Source organism: Mesocricetus auratus, unplaced genomic scaffold (genome assembly GCF_017639785.1).
Source record: "Mesocricetus auratus isolate SY011 unplaced genomic scaffold, BCM_Maur_2.0 Super-Scaffold_100676, whole genome shotgun sequence".
In the NCBI taxonomy this organism is placed as follows: Eukaryota; Metazoa; Chordata; class Mammalia; order Rodentia; family Cricetidae; genus Mesocricetus; species Mesocricetus auratus.
Genome location: NW_024429266.1, coordinates 159,124,520 through 159,141,749, shown reverse-complemented (window position 1 = coordinate 159,141,749; position 17,230 = coordinate 159,124,520). Strand labels below are relative to the sequence as shown.

The 17,230-nt window shown below is 41.0% G+C and overlaps 1 protein-coding gene and 1 long non-coding RNA gene across 3 annotated transcripts in view; one reads left to right on the top strand and one right to left on the bottom strand.

Moving 5' to 3' along the window:
- Window positions 1-3,823, top strand: part of Mdfic2 (MyoD family inhibitor domain containing 2) — a 107,631-nt gene extending 103,808 nt beyond the window's left edge. The window contains exon 4 of the mRNA XM_021227826.2: window positions 1,065-3,823. Coding sequence (XP_021083485.1) covers window positions 1,065-1,324 — 260 coding nt within the window. The 3' untranslated portion in view covers window positions 1,325-3,823. The remainder of the gene's footprint in view (window positions 1-1,064) is intronic.
- LOC110341078 overlaps window positions 1-17,230 on the bottom strand; it is a 235,200-nt gene that overhangs the window by 127,645 nt on the left and 90,325 nt on the right. For both annotated transcript variants that reach the window (XR_002382971.1, XR_002382972.1), the window contains one exon: window positions 7,674-7,780. This is a non-coding gene — a long non-coding RNA (uncharacterized LOC110341078). The remainder of the gene's footprint in view (window positions 1-7,673; window positions 7,781-17,230) is intronic.

Below are 17,230 nucleotides of genomic sequence, written 5' to 3'. Positions count from 1 at the left end.
AGAGATGACGAGACTCTCTACTTAAACAACTTGAATACGAAATCAAGGCTTTCCATGACTACAAGAAGATGGAGACGGGAACTAAAATAAAACACAACCCAAAGAGCTGTGACTATTTTAAACAGCATTTCAATAAAGTTTGGAACTATGCGTTTCCCTCTTGTTTGGATATGGGTGTGGTGGATTTATGGGAGGCCATGTCAAACGTATCTGGAAGCATGGTGACAAGCAATGGAACATCTGTGGTCTTTCCTTGTCCCCGGTTCTAATGGCTTCTGAGCCAATGCATTTGGGAAAGGCCTGTTGTCATTCAGAGAGTTGCAAAGACAAGTAGCTCATCCAGTGCCTTCCCAGCACTTTACAGGCAAACCAAATCAAGAGGTTCAGGACAAAATGACAGCACACTTTAAGTAACTTGATTAGACAGAATCAATAGGAAAGGCTCAGGCAGTTAACAACATGATTACTTAAACAGTGAGTAGTGGGATGGGGGAGAAGCTGGGCAGACAATGCACATCACATCTCATGGTTGGGGAGGGAGCTTCGAGGGTGAAGAACTAACTGTACAAGCATAAGGACCTGATTCAGATTCCCAGACCTGAACAAAAAAGCCAGGCATGGTATCACACCTATGACCCTAGACCTTGCAAAGGTCAGGGATACATGGATCCCAGAGGCTCGTTAGCCCACCAGTATAGCAATCTCCAGGTTCAGGGAGAGATGCCAGCTCAGAAAACATGGTGGGGAAACAATTAAAGAAGACATCCCAGTGTCAAACTCTGGCTTCCACAACATCCTGCACAGGCAAGCATGCACGCACACTCACACACACACACACACACACACACACACACACACACACAGTAACGCCCCTCCAGCTTTCCCATCATGAATTCTATTATTTTAATTGTCCACACATGTGCTGCAATCTGATTTTCTAATGGGTATATGTAACATGAAGTTGGAATGATCAGATGAGGGCAGTTAGCAATGCCCTTCCGTCAAACACTATTAACATTTCTTTAAATGATTCACATGTACCGACCTTCTCTTTCTTTAAACAGAGGAGTGTGCCTCCCTGATCCTCACCTGTCTCTTTTGCCAGTTCTGGGACTGCCTCCTCATGCTCCCTGACACATGTGAAACGGCATGCATCAACCTGTGCTGCCCCTCTCACAGGTACTACTCTGCCTCAGATGAGAACCATCCACGCAATGATTGCAACTTAACCTGTGACATGGACTGCAGCCTCTTTGAATCCTGCCATGAGACCAGTGAGTGCCTGGAGCTGGCCATGGAGATATCAGAAATCTGTTACCGCTAGTGCAAGGAGAGAGAAGCACATGGGTGGTCGGTCCTTTTGGCCACAGTGGGGAATTCTATTACAATGCATCTGAGATAAGAGTTCCGTGTGCCCAAATGCAAGGACCATACATGTTTCTTGGATGCTCTAGGCCATTTTATGCTGCACCTGTCTGAGAAAGCTACTACTGTCAACTCTGTGGTCTTGTTCCAAATTTCACAACCGCATGGCTCGCTGCAAAATATGATTCTTGATCACACACATGATGAACAAATTGCAAATACCTCTTAAATGCCATAGGTACAAGATGTTTCTTGACTGTTAAATAGCATGCTAAACCACACTGTGCTCTTGACTAGGCAGCCTGCATTGTGGCTCCAACTTCATTCATGAATTCAGGACAAATGCTTTCTTGTAGGCTCAACACACATTAGTTATCTTTCTGACGGACTCATGCATAAACATTATGCATTATTGGTTGTTATTAATAATGTATTATATAACATCATTTTGTAATTAAAAATTCATTTATACAGTCTCTTAAAATTCACTTATATGCACAGTTTAGGTAGGAAAGGGAATTAAATGAATCAGACACCATGTTCCTATAATTAAAGCAGATGTCTTTGAAACCTCTCCAATGAATCTTGAACCTGGTGGACTTCAGGAGAGCCCTATAATTCTAGGCAACATCATTATATACCTGTGGCTACATCCTAAGAGGTCATGCATATTCTTAATTGGTTACATAAAGATACTTCTTTACTACAATATGCAAAGATTGGAGCCATGTGCATGTTTTGGGAATATGATCTATGATAATCACATCTTTGCTTTCCTCGCTTCTGTTTGTCAGCTGTAATAAGCAACAGGATATTAAAGGGAAATCGGTTCATTTTACGAAACTATCCCATGTACAGACACCTAAAATAAATACACCTGCGGCTCATATTTCCCAATGCAGTCTGCATGCTCTGGACACCACAATTCTAAAACCAAAAATTTATTTTTCTGCTAACAAAGTGACCCATGACTACATTGAAAATGATTTTAGCTCTTGAACTGTTGAAAAAGGCATGAAGCATGCTACAAAGTTACTTTGAAATGGAATAAATCAAAGCATACACCTGGCAGGAAAGGCGCAGCTAGGTTGACAGAACTGGGGAATCTCTGCACTCTGTAGGTGTGGAAGAATGAGGGAAGTGCTTTGTTCATAGGCATGCGTGCATGTATTTCCATGGATGGAACACTGTGTTTTATATGAACTTACAAAGCACAACATAGCAGCAAACAAATTAGTAGACAAATGAGAGTGGGGGACTGAAAAACGCTTATGTAGGCTGAAGAACAAGCCCTTAAATACTCCCAAAAATAACTGTTTGGTTTACATTGTTTTACTCTCATCCTTTGGGCAGTTTTTAAAAAAAGCAATGTTTGCTTGTATAGTAAACTAGCATTAATTTTTCTAACCTGTGAAACATTTTCAAACATTGAACACAATCTTTAAAAACTACTGCTGAGCTGCCTTGAAATTGCATTTAACCCCTCTTAGCTTTCTCCTAAAAGTAGGGTATATATCCATGGTTAATGCTGGTTTCCCTCTTCTGTGGGTATTAAGTCATTCATGGACCACAGAACATGAGAGTATGCCATCCCCATCCCCAAACATTTCTTTTTATCTACCTTTCGAAGCTCAAAGGCACAACTCTCAAGTCTATGCATATGATTCACAGATCATTAAAAAACAATGTGGAGAGGCATGATGGTACCCACCTAAATCTCAGCAATTCGGAAATCAAACCAAGGGTATCAGAAATTCAGTGCCTCATCAGGTACATAGCAAGTTGGAGACCAATCTGGGGTACACAGATGTGTTATTAAAATTATAAAAACACTAAGCAATCCCCAAGAATGGGGACTAAACATGTCATCTTGGACCCACCCATGTGGGATCCTAACTCAGGGTCTAACTTTACTTTCTAACTCTACAATTATTGACTTGTTAACATCACAAACATTAAAACACTATATACTGATAACAACTAATGACAACCTTGAACACCGTATGCTTCCAACACCCACCACCTTTGCTCCTGTCCAAGCACCCAGCCATTGACTCACATCTTAGTCACTAAGGAAGGACCCATAGAGGTCTTTAGACTCCACCCCAACTGTACTTTATGTACCTGGTCTCGTTGCTCAGCCTGTCATATTCATGTTCAATGTCTTGTCACCAGCCCCTTATTCTTTCTCAACTACATGCCCTCAATTTATGTAAAGATTGTGCAATTCAAATATGAATTCAATGCTTGTTGTTTAGAGACTTAAAAGTCAGCAGTTCTTGTTTGACAATGTTGTCAGAACCCTCTAAAATCTTCCTATGGCCTAGCTTTCCACAGTTTGTTAATTTGCTTCTCACTCTGAGGATTCACCATGCTCTACCAGAAAGGGTCAGTTATACAAAGTGTGAAATTTTTTTCTTTACAACCAATAATAAAATATCCTTTTTGCAAACGTGAATGGTGATTTCAATTGAATTCCTACACAATAAAGCATGTGCAGCTGGGAGAACACAGTTGCAGCAGTAATAGGACAAAGCCAAACGTGGTTATTGATTAAACACAACTATCAGGATCTGAGAAGGCACTGGTATTCTACACCAATAATGAAGGCCTGTGATTACAATTGAGATAATGCTGTACTTCAAAGTAGGCCTGCATAGGGAATGGAGCATTCTGCTTTAAGGAAGCACATTAGAATCAAAGAGATTAGTGAATATCCAGTCTTTGTGGAGAATGGAGAAAACATACTCCCGCCTAGGTCTGTAACCATATAGTTACATTGTCTTTCCTTTGCTCTATGGATTTTTATAAAACTATTGCTCTGCTAAAAGCCACCAAAATATGGAAAGCAATGAAGAAAAGAAGTGAAATCGTCCCACTACATGCGCTGAGAGGCCTACAAAATTAATTTCAATGCTGGACAATCAAAGTTAATAGAGTGAAAGGCATTTCAGGTTTTTTTTCCAGGATGATCAAAAAAATATATCCAGGCAGAAAAACTTTACCAACGGGAAAGGAGATCATTCAGAATTGATTTCAAGGATAAACACACAGGTAGAAGGTGTTTGAAGAAGCAATTTCATCCCCCAGAGTCTGGTAATGTCCCCCTCTACGGGTCAGGGGGGACAATGTACCCTTTTCTCACTATGATGCATAAGTAAGGCAATAGACTCGTTAGCAAAAGAATGATTTATTAGGCTCATAGTTTTGCAGGCTTGGTCAACAGTTGGGTAGTTTTGTTGCTATGAGGTTTGGAGTCCTTTGCAGCAGGACATACCTGTTCAAAACAGGGCCTGGAAGTAGATCCAAAGAAGGACTGGGTCCCACAATGTCTTTCAAGAGCATGCTTCCAGTGACCAGGAGGAATTTCACTGGACACTGCTTCCTGAACACAGCCACAACAGGGACCATGAGTTTCACACTTGGGCCTCTGGGAAGGCACTCAAGACCCCAGGAATAGCACTTAATTAAAGGAATTGTTAGTGTCACCACTCAACTGTTTAGATTCCTCATACTATTTGAACTGATAGCTTCCAAAGAAATATGCACACTTGGCTTAAGGGTTTGTTGGGTACTTTGTGAAGAGCAAATATAAGCAGTGGCCTGGCATTTGCCATTTAGAGCTTCAAATGGACTACAGAAGAAAACAAAGGGAATTGAGAATTGGAGGCTATCATGAAATTAAATTTGTACTCATCACTGTCCCAGAAAGAAATCCACACAGTTCCTTACCTTTTAAGGAAGGAGCAGAGGAGGTGAAGACCAGTAAGGAACTGGACAAAGTAGGGTACAGCCTCTGTTATTAGGATGTAAGTGCCACCTTTGGTCTACCATGAATCAGGGTTAACAAGTAAGAGTTATTTGCCCTCCTTTTTGCACGGGTCAATGCTTGGAAGCACAACTTATTGCCAAACAATAGAGAGGAAGTTTCTGAGACTAGGTAGCTAAGAGGTAGGAGACAGGCACACTGTTGATCAGCCAGTGAGGACCCCTGTTTTGCTGCACTATGGAATGTTTCCTCTGGGCTCAGGTGTTTACATACTCTGCTCTAGTGCATGACATGGTTTTGTTTTGGTATTTTCTGGGGGAGGAGGGAGTTGTGAAACCATTAGAAGGGGAGTAGGGAGGGTAGGCTTTGGAAGGTTCTAGACTAAGCCTACTTCACTGCATCCTGGCAGGTGCCATAAAATAAGGAGCTGCAGCATACCCCCATCACAGAAGACTGGACCCAGCACTAACCCTTCTCTACCACCACAGACTGAAATACCATGAACCAAAAAGAGTACTTCTCTCCTTCTTTGCTTTAGGCACATATCTGATATGGCAACTAGTAAAACAACTAATGCAGACCCCTCTAAATGAAGAAATATCTAAACATGAGTGGTCTGGCTTAAGAGACCCTGTTCAGGAAGCTGTTAGTCATCTCAATTAATAATCCTCACCTAAAACACTTAAAATCAGAGTGGCAAGATAAAACACAGGATACTTTGTTAACTTTGATTTCAGAACAGTAGCAAATATCTTCATATGAACATGTCCAAACTACTGCATGTCACTTATTTATACTTCAGATGTGATAATTAAATCTAAAACAATGGTTCAAAAGCCCTTCACTCCAAGTTGAGACCTGTATCCAGCTCTTGCCAGAAGAAAAGGAACTGGCCATCCCTTTTGTTACATCCCAGGCCATTCACTGAGTCATATTTAATAATCTGTGCAATTACAAATGATCATGGGACTCTGGTTTAAAGAAATTCTGTGTTTTATTTCTTGCCCCAAAAGGGCCACTATCCTAGAGAAGAAGCTACGGTTTTTGTTCCTCATCTCCATCATCACTTAGAAGGACCTCAGACTAGGGCCTTGTTTATTCAACAAGTAGGGAGCTAGTATAGATTGGAACTTAAGTGTCTTCTAAAAGGCCACATGTTAGAGTCATTATCCTCAACCTGATAGTCTTGAAGGTAATAAAGTCTAAGAGGTGGCACATAGTTGGGGGTCTTGGAGTCATTAGGGAAATGTCATCAAAAGAGAAAATGGGGGAGGGTGTCCAGGAGACAGCTCAGTCAGTAAAGTGTTTGGCAAAGGCTGATTTGATCCCAAGAACACAATTTTTAAAGCAAGTTGGTTGTGGTGGGCACATACCCGTTAGCCCAGTACTATATAGGTAGAGACAGACAATCCCTTGAGCTCCCTGGCCAGGCAGTCTGACCTAATTAGTGAAATTCAATCAATGAGAGACCTAACCTTGCAGACAAAATGAGTAGCATTTCAGGCCGTGTTCTTCATTTTTCGTGCATAACAACGCCGTGCATATTCATGTGTGTACATGTGTGTCAGCATACACACACACACAATAGCTGGACTCCAGTCTGTTTTCCTTTCTAAGGTGAAGGTTTGCTCTGTCACAGGCTACACCTGAGAATATCCTATCTGTCCACAGTCTCTAACAAAGTAGTCTCAATAAACCATGAACTGGAGTCTTCAAGACTGTGAACCAATGCTCTGAGTATTCCATGTAAAGTTGACAAATGCAAAGCCAGAGACCTGGAGACCTAAGGTCTGACTCTAGCTTTTTGTGTCAGTCTTGAACCAGAAAGCCCCACTTTGAGAGCAGCTTACATGGCTATGAGGGAATATTCTCCCATCCTCTACTTAATTTCCATGTATCTCCGTGAAGAGGACTGAATGGGAAGGTGAGATGGAGACACTTCCTGGTCACGGGTTCAGTTCCAACCATTAACACCCAAGCTTTATAATGCATTTCTTGTGTCACAGTGGGCTTTGTTATTTTATTAGTATTCATTTTGTATATGTAAATGTTGCAGTATTGAAAATACTTAAGTGTTTTCTCAATCCTATCAAATCGTTTTACCAGCTCCTATGAAATACTTTCTAATCTTAAAAATCTTCAATGTTTTTAGGGAGACTTAACAGAAATTCAGCAACTTCCCATGAAGCTGTTGTCACAATTTAAACAAAGCCTATTCTTTCCAAAGCCCATGATTGTAATTACTCACACTAGATGTTAAACATGATTTTTTTTAAAAAGATGAAACTGAGTCAAAGCTTGCATATTTGCTTTGTAAGCTATCAGATAAGTATAATTACTCTAGTCACAGAAAAAAAAACCACTCCTTGACAATAAATGTCTCAAAAGTTGTTATGTTATGCAAAGATTAGAGCTTGGATCATCTTCAAAATGCTTTTCTGATATGTACCCAATAAGTAATAAATGCAAAGTCAATGTATTCCAATTTAATACTGGTGCCATAGCTTTGCCTCAGTCCTCTAGGGTTACAAAGACTTACCTTTTAGTGTTCCATTTTCACGAAGCAACTTTGAACTCTGCTTCAAGAGAATCCATTGTGCACACTGAGTCCAGGCCAGCCCCTCATCAGCATTCTAGTGCAGGGTTCTAGGATCATGAATGGATTTTAATCAGTCAACAACACTGTGGTCAACGAAATGCATTCTGATACTTAGACCTTTTATCTCCAAAGCTGTGCAGAATCCAAGGTCATGGTGACCTCTTTTATGGCTTATTGTTCCTCAAATGTACTTAGAGTGAATTTACAAAGCCACAACTTATTTTGTGGATACAAAGCTTTCATTAGGTTCAGCCCTCCCTCCATCCCCTTTGTTTCTTCTTTCAGCACTTTCTGCCAATGGATCCTCATTTAACAGAAAGTTCCCGTAAATTCTCTTTAAAAATAAAATAAGAATATTGAGTAAGGTTCCATAGCAAAGCTGCTCATCGTTTGTCACTGAGGCTCTTCGGAAATACACTTTAATGTTTCAAATGACTGCATAGACTTGCAATGTAAGGCATCAGTTTCTGCAACTGTTAAGAAGGCAAGAAGCCTAGATAATGCCAGGCTCACCTGGTTCCGTCATGGTCCTATTTATGATTTCCCATGTGTTTTCCATGAGAAAAACACCCCTGGATCATAAGGTGGGTTTGTGGAACTACCCACTGGAAGAGGAACTGGAAATTGGGCTCCAATGCTCGAAAAGTTCTCAACAGATCCATTCAGCCTGCAAAGTTATCACTTAACTCATGTTTTTGATAGCCTTCATTTAAACAATAAAATATAGCAATCTATTGCTCTGAGAACTCTGGTTTAATTTCAAGTTGCACACAAAACAGAACAAACAAGCAAACAAACAAACAAAAACAGTCATGGGAGGGAGTTCTTGAAATCTCAGAGCTTTGGAGGCCCAGAAAGGTGAGTATCTGGGAATCACCGGCCTGGCAGCCTAGGTGAATTGGAGAGCTCCGGATCAGTGAGCAAGTCTGTCAATAAAACAAGATGGATGGCATCTTAGGAAAGATATCTGAAGTGGGCCTCTGGCCTCCACAAGCATGTGCACATGGGCCTGAACTTTATGCATACAAATATACAAATATGTGCAAGTCTACACACTACTGTGTAACAAATTCATGTAGGCACATGCTTGCGCACACATACATATACACATAGAGAGAGAGGGAGAGAGCAAGAACAAGGCCACTTATGCAATCTTTAAAAAAAAAAAACCTACTGCCCACATCAATGTAACACGTTATAGACAATGGTCATATGCTAAGTTTATAACTTATCGGGGAGCCAATGAAACACCACTAAAGAATAGCAGGGAGAAAGTAAAACACTAAGAAGGAAGATGGGCTATACAGAGGCGTGCAGGACACATCAAAACAAGGCGAATTGGAAACAGAGAGGAGTCATTACTGTACGGCACTGGAAGCTGAAAGCTTGAAATAGGAAGCCGACAGGGAAAACAGGAGGGAAGAGATGGATGGGAAAGAAATTAGAAAAGGACCATTAGTCCTTTCTCAAAGTTCTTATTTTAAGACTCAAATATTCCCTACTGTCTATCACATATATGAGTCATGAAGGCATTATTTTCATTAGGGGAGAAACGGATTGGGGAGGATGGGGGGGCTATATTCCAAGTGGAAAGCCAAGGTATATTTTTAGCTACATTAAGCCAGCCTTCTGCTGCTCTGAGCACTGATGTAATTCCAACATAAAACATAATCTATAATATTCCAGGGGAACAAATCCAATTCTTGGTCATATAAATTTTCATATAAGTCCATCACAATTCATTCCCAAAACATCTCATTCTCTTTGAAAGCTGGAGCTGCAGCTAGTGATCAAAGAGAGGACTTGAAAATTACTCTGGAATTTCCAGAGATGCTAAATCTAACCTGCCTACGGTACAGGACCAATCCCCCAAACTTTAAATCAGAGGTAAAGCATTTTACGTTTTAAAAGATATATTCCTCAAAGTTTATCATGGTGTATTAAAGTCAAATGTGAGTTATTACTTACCAAATCCAGAGCTGATGTCTCCCCTTGATTGCCCTAGGTAGGCAAGGATAAGTATCTTCCAACCAACATATTTTTTTTACCTTTTCATCTGCCTCTTGCTATTTACAATAGAGTAAAAAATAATAGCCAAGGAGTGACTTTGCTGGGGTGGACCAAGTGCAAATCCCACCTGACTGTGCTCTTAAATTGTATTCCAGGCGCCTAGCAAGTTTTGCTGCATGAAGAATGAATGGAGAAATGGCTTCTCCAAAGCTAGACAGATCCCAGAGGGATAATCACTGGCTATTCAGCTAATGAACCTTAGCATTTACCCCAGCTTAGAATCCTCTGCGTACATTATTGTTTGGGCCTAACAGTTACATCTTTCCACCCTTGCTGGGACTTTCTGCATGATAGACAGCTACTTCACAACCAGGATACCCGTGAAACTGCAAATGCAAGCAGAACATCTGTAACAAGTCTACAAGGCAGAAACATCCCTGTTGACTTCTCTAGTTTTATACAATGTAAACACAGTCATTATTAGTAATGTCATTCATTCTAAGAACTAGAGGAACTAGGGGAAGGAACTAGGGGAGTTGGGTTACCCTTAGAAAGTTGCCTTCCCTGAAGATGAAGCAGATGACTACCAAGGCCTCTAGATCCAAAGAGCGCCCTCTAAGTTCACAGTCCTAAATACCACCCCCTTCCAGTCTCTGATATTATTTAACTGCTAGTAAATTCCTGATCTAGAATATTTCCTTATTCGCTGAGAATGTTCTAATATAAGGTTTCCAGTTAACTAAGGAAAAGAGGGTAAGAAAGTTGTGGTCTATACACATACATGTCTTCAAATCCTGACACCTCACCACCATTTGCTAAGGAAGAAAACAGAACTGTTGCACAAACTTTCTTCAGCTTCCTCAGGTACAAAATACTGGATCACTGACAAGAATAAGCAGAAAATTAAACAAGGTTCACTTGACTTATGTTTCTCTTGGAAGCTTCTCCTTGGAAACACAGGACATCTAAAAAGTTGGTTTTCTAGCTACTCCTCAACTCAGGAATATTATCAACCCTAAACCTCCTAACCATTAGCAACAATTGCTTCTTTGGAAAAAAATTCCATGATGAAAATTGAAGAGTATACTATTAGGACTTGATATTTGAGAAAGAATTAATGCATACATGGTCATACAAAGTTTAAAAATCCATCATGTTAATAAATCTTCTGGCTCTTGGAGCATGCAATGTTTAGAGTGAATTGTATAAGAATAAAGACAGGGTCTCTCTGAGGTGCAGACAGTGAGGCAATAGCAGGTAAGGAGGCCTGTGTGGGACACACTGTAATCCCCTAACAAGAATAGGGCAAGATTAGAGAACCATCACTTTAAATATCCTGTGAGGCATAAGTACAAGATAGAAGTTGACTTAGGGGTACATTATGAATCTGTCATGTTTGGAAGTACTGTTTGTTTGTTTGGATGGATGAATGGATGGTTAGTTGGTTTTCTCATCATAAGATGGGAGTTACCAGCAAGCAATACATAGTGACAACCCAAGATTGACTCCCTGTTGTCATATATGGGCTTAGCAACATTCAGATAGTCTGTACAAGGATTACAAACATCTTCCTAGAGGCTCATGGGAAACATCAGTAACTGGGTAGTTTTTAGCCTCAGAGACTCAGAGACAATAGAACTCCAGTGGGTCTTGGAAATAAAGATACAAGGGTTACTCCCACAGTGTTAAGCACCTGAAGGTTTCCAGGTGAACAGCATTCTGAACTTTCTTAATGTTCATGGGTAAAGCGAGTGCCTTGATTTAAGTTTAAATGGCTTCCCCTTTTGTAAAAAAAAATCCAATTAAGATTTCCCTGAGGATTTTGGTATGTTTTCATATACATATATACATATGGTCCAAGTTAAGAAAACCATACATTAAATCTTCTGGTTTCATCCCAACACTTAGAACTTGAGACACTATGCTTAAGAAGCAAGACCACAAATTTCCTTAATTTTGCAATCTGACAAAGCCATGTTAGCAAGTCAAAAGGAACCAGGAAAAAGAGGCTCCCTAAAGCTTAAGTTTCACCAGCTTTAAGGTGAAGTCACTCCTTTTGGGGGATATAATAAAATAAGTTTCCCTGGAAACAGTTGATGGAATTCTCCATGCCAAAGCACAAGCAATTTTGCACCTAATCCAAAAGGCCCCAGCAGAAGATTTGCATATGCTAATTTTCCTTGGAGGAGATAGTTCTATCTTATGGAAGAAAGGCAGAAGCAAGCCTGGAGCATCACATCTTAAGGCAGTAGACTATCCTTTCAAGTCCCTTAGACAAAATACCTTGACAGAAGCAACTCGGGGGAGAAAGGGCTGTTCTACTCACCATGCCAGGTTACACAGCCCCTAATAGCAAACGCCTAAGAGAGTTGCTTACAGCACATCCATGGTCAGGAATGAACAGAAACCAATGCAAGCACGACAGCTCCCAGATCTCCCTTATTCCAGGGCCCAGGATATGAAACAACACTACCCACGGCAGGGTGGGTTTTCCCACACAGTCCCTCACAGCTATCCTGCAGGCCAGCTTCTTATAGACAATTTTCCAGGGAATTCTGGATTCTGTTAAGTTGAAAACTCCATCTAGCCATCATATCTAATGATGTGAGAGGTACGATATGCTAGGCTCCACTTCTGATTTCTCTTGGGACCCTCATGTAAAGGTGACACCAGGTGCAGTTACTCTGGTAGGGCTTATAACTAAAGTAGTCAGTGGTAGCTTGACTTCAGAATTCAGCTTTGCGTACACACTGTTTTGGTTTCTTCCATCTCATATGATTATCTAGTTAACCCTTAGGAATTAAATGCTACACGTATAAAGAACTAAAGACAACCTAAAGAGAGGTAAATACCTCTTTTTAAAAATGTATTCATATATGAACTAATTTGTAAGGGGAAACTTACAATCACCCTAAATAGAGCTAAAGAGTAACTCTTTAAGCAATGGTGGTTTTAGATTTCCTTAAATGTATTGGGCAGCACAGTTATTCCAAACAGACTCATTCTGAGGACACATTCTAAGGTCAAATGATAGAATAAAGGCTCTGAGAAGTCCTGCAATAGGAAGGGGGAAAAAAAGCCTCTCACTCTTGTGTTAACTCAGCATTTCCCAAACATATGCTAACTAAAGAACATTGTCTATTAATCTGGGCAAACATATTTGAAACATTGGTTTCGGCATTTATTTAACATTTCCGAAGCATCATAGCTGATGCACTTTACTTGGTATTATAAATTCTTTTAGACAGTTACACAAGACAGTTTTCAGAGAAAACCAAATGACCCAAACCCCATCTTTCCAACCACACTGCTTCCAATAAGAAACTGCACCAGCATGGCGCACCCATCTGCTTCAGCTCACAGGGGTAAGGACTGGGAATCTTTTCAACATGACATCCAAAAGAAGACTGTGAATCTGCCACAGGGAAGGAGTGACATGCTCCCTCTTATCTCTCCATCCCATGGTGTGTGACTCTCTCGTCCCTGTGTCTCGGCCCTTCCTCTACATATGTATTTGTGCTCTCGTTATTTTTACTCTTAGCTGCTTTCAGTGTGGGGACTGAGAAAGTACTTGCTTATTTGTTGAATTCGCTCCTGGCGGTGGAATGTAGCTCCAGATTTGGGGAGAGGGCATTGCATGATGCTGTGTATGAGATTAGTAACAGTCCACATGACACTATTTTTTGAGTGAAAAATTGAGCACCTCTAGGATGAAAACACTGGCTTTCCAACAAAGCTGTGCCCCAAAGTAAAAAAAAATTATAATAAATAAAATAAAATGGATTCCAACTTAGATATTAACAAATGCATTAAGTCAAAGGTTATATTTCCTAAGTCAGCGATTTCTCTGTCTTAACAGAAACTTTTTTCCCAATGTGAAGGAGTGTTTGCCTCCTCCCTTACCTTAGGAGTATTAGGGTTATCTTTATGTCCCAGGGTAAATTATTGCTCAGGAGTTATGGAGAAAAGTGACAATAATATCTGCTCTGAGAATTGTAGGATATTTTCATCTTTGTGGCTCCTGAAAACTGAGAATTATATCATAATGTATATTACTAATCATTTCTTCACCTAAGTCCCAATTTCTGAGCCTCAGTGTCCTTCCTTGGAACAGAGTACGTTCAAACTTCAATTTTATTGAAGAGGAAAGCCAGGTGTTGCAGGGTACACCTCTAATCCCAGTGCTTGCAAGCTGAGACAGGAGGATGACCAGTTCACATTACCTGGTATAGGCATTTACCATTGGACTCTCTACAGATGGAGATTACTTCAATCTAAAGTTCAGTTGACTATTCAAGTGCTCACTTTTCTCTAAACTCTCAAGGTAAGGGAGCCTTTTAAATTGTTCAAATTTCAGTTTTGATCAGGTTTCTGATTGGTGCCGTTTTCTTTGTCATCATGAATAACGGATCTGCCCAGTCATTTGTCCTTAAGAGCCATGGTCCATGAGCATGACAAGGAACCAAGTGAGCTACCATGAGAAGGGAGAGGAAGAGTTGACCATTCATAATGAGTATGCTTATAGGTAGCAGCTGAGCCACCATTGCCCTAAATTAGCCAGAGATTTACCTCGGAGAGAAGACTCTGTAGTCCCATTACTAAGAATTCCTAGATTTATATTTGAATAACATTGAACTAAATTGGGTTAAAGTCTTATTTGAACAGGTTGGGAGGGGAGGCTTACTATAAATTATCCTATGAAATTATAGAGATTGAGGTATAATTTCCAAAATGCAGTCTTCACTGGGGAAAACGGACTGACCAGCGATTGCTGAGAGTCTGCTCCAATCTATAATTTTTTTAAAGTCCAAACTCAAAGGTGAGCTCTCCTCATTGCAACTGTACCCCGAACACTCTCCCCCATAAAATGTGGTTTAAAGGCCAGCTGCAGTGTGGAGCCTTTCCTCAGAGCCCACAGTTTCAAACAAACGACTGGGTAGAAGCCAGAATCTATATGGGCTCACGAAGACTGTAAAACATTTGGTGCCTAGTGGGAAACGACGCCTGTGAGCTCCGCCAGACGTCTTCAGCTTTTTTGCACCTGTGCCAAGTGTTTCGCAGCTCCCCTACCCCTTTCCTTTGGAAGGTGGGGGGCGGGGTGGAGGAGTAAAGCTAGCGTTCCGAGGGCATATGCCAGAGGGACAGAAAACCTACTCCTGTCATCAAACACCGATTTTTCCATTCAGCCCTTTCCTTAGGTAAAATGAGGACCCTGGCCAGGCTTGAGACCAGAATGGTGGTATCTGAGCCTCCTTGACAGTCCTAACATCGGTCCATGCCTTCTCACAATCTTGCCCTCTCCATTACCTCGCTCCCGGCACTCCAATGGAAACCCACCCACCCCCTTCCAATAGATTCACCCTCATGCATCACTCACCTCAAACTGCTAATTACACCAAGAAAATAATGTGCACGTTGACACAGTTTGTAACATGCAAAAATATATAATATATATATAAATCTGTGGAAGAAAGTATATGTTTCTTAAAGGACGAACACCCAAAATGTTTTCGGATGAAAGTGTGAAATTGTCTAAACATAGATGACATGATACAGATCATGTGAAAGTCAATTTGAGACTACCCTGGAATCCTACAAGGCTGTTTTCAAAAGAAGTGGAGTTTAGGGAAGGGTGGTCCATCTTCTGCTCTGCATGGCAGGTTATCATAAACTATCCAGTGGTCCTGCAGTGGTTTCTTTTTTCTTGTGGAATTTATCACTTTATTTGACAATCCTATGAGATGACGAATCTTATTTTTCCAATTCACACATAAGGAAATTGGGGGTTAAAAATTTAAATATAGTCCAGGCACGGTCTTCTCTGGCGTAGTTTCTCTGAGCTCTCAAACTCTGTTAGGTCAACCACAGTACTCACCAGAAGATGCCCCCTTTTCTCTTAAAGCAGAAAACTCACAAGAGACTCTCTCCTTTGGTTTAAAGTGCTCACTAGTATTAAAATGTAAATATCCTTTCATTGCAAAATATTCTGTTTCACTAGTGACTCCCTTATCAGCAGTGAGAACATTGGATCCTTTCCTATGGGCATGCTTCATCCAATGCAAAGGTCACACACAGAGCTGGACCACTGCCCTTGGCAATGTAGTAATACAACAGAAGCAGGTGGCAATGCATTGCCAATAAAAGTCCCTTTAAAATGTAAACCAAGGTCTGGGAGATGTCTCAGTCCATAAAGTGCTTGCCACACAAGCATGGGGAATTCAGTTTGATCCTCAGATAGATTTTTAAAAAACAAACTGGCAGAGTGTTTCTAATCCCAGTGTTGGGAGAGCAGACACAGGCAGATCCCTGGGGCTCAATGACCACTGGAATAGCATACATGAGCTATAGGTTAGTGAGAGAGCCTACCTCAAAAACAAGATGGAATGAGCCTGGAAAATGACACCCAAGCTTATCTTCTTGTCTCCACATACATGCATGTGTATGCGTGTTTCTCTCTCTCTCTCTCTCTCTCTCTCTCTCTCTCTCTCTCTCTCTCTCTCTCTCTCTCTCTCTCTCTCTCACACACACACACACACACACGTTCACTCAGAGGTTGGATGATGCTGTCACTTCAGTGCTTGCTACTTTCAATGGTCACCCTTTGTGTGTTTGGGAAATTGAAAGCTCCTATCAATCTCTACAAGGTCAAGAGCATCTGACCTCGCAGGTGTCAGCCGTGGCAGGCACTCATAGTTAGTCTCCTCCACAGAAGGTCTTTCCTGTATCCAGCCACCTGCTTTCCTAACCTTGTCTATGGCTAGGTTTGTGACCGACTCAGGTCTCAAATGTTGTCCCTTCCTCTAAATCCTTCACTGGAACTCGGAGCCTATGCTCCAGTTCTAGTCTCTGTGTCTAATGCTTCTCTTCACCCTCTCCCCTGGAAATGAGTCTGTAATTCTCTGGCACCAGCAGGGATACAAAATCTGCTGTGGACCACTGTATAACCCACAAAGGAGCCTAGTTACTGGTCTCCATTTGGTATGGATTTCATATGGGGGACAAGATGAGTGGGGATAATACAACATGGCATATGTCAATCATCCATCATTGTTCAGCCTGACACAGTACTTCTGAAGGTTCAGCCAAGAACTCACTTCTACTTGACCAGACACTATATATTTAGATAGAGATTTGATATATATTTCTAGGGGTTATATACATATTTATTACTAAACTACTTAATAAATGTTCTTTTTCTGTAACTAGGCTGGCTTGTAGTTCCTTCTGCTCTATCTCATGATCCAATCTTTGTGGGAACACCAGACCTTGAGCAGAGACCCACTTCCCCTTCTGCCTGGGAGTAGGCAGCTGTAAGACAATGTTTACTAAAAACATGTTTACTAAAAACAATACAATGCCCGGGGGCAATAAGTTCCTGGAAAAGGCCTGCCCACAGAAACTGCCCTGACCTCGACCTTGTCCAAAGACTAACCACCTCTTCTGACACGCCCAGATCAGTTTTTGGTGTCAGAGCAGAACCAGCCAGG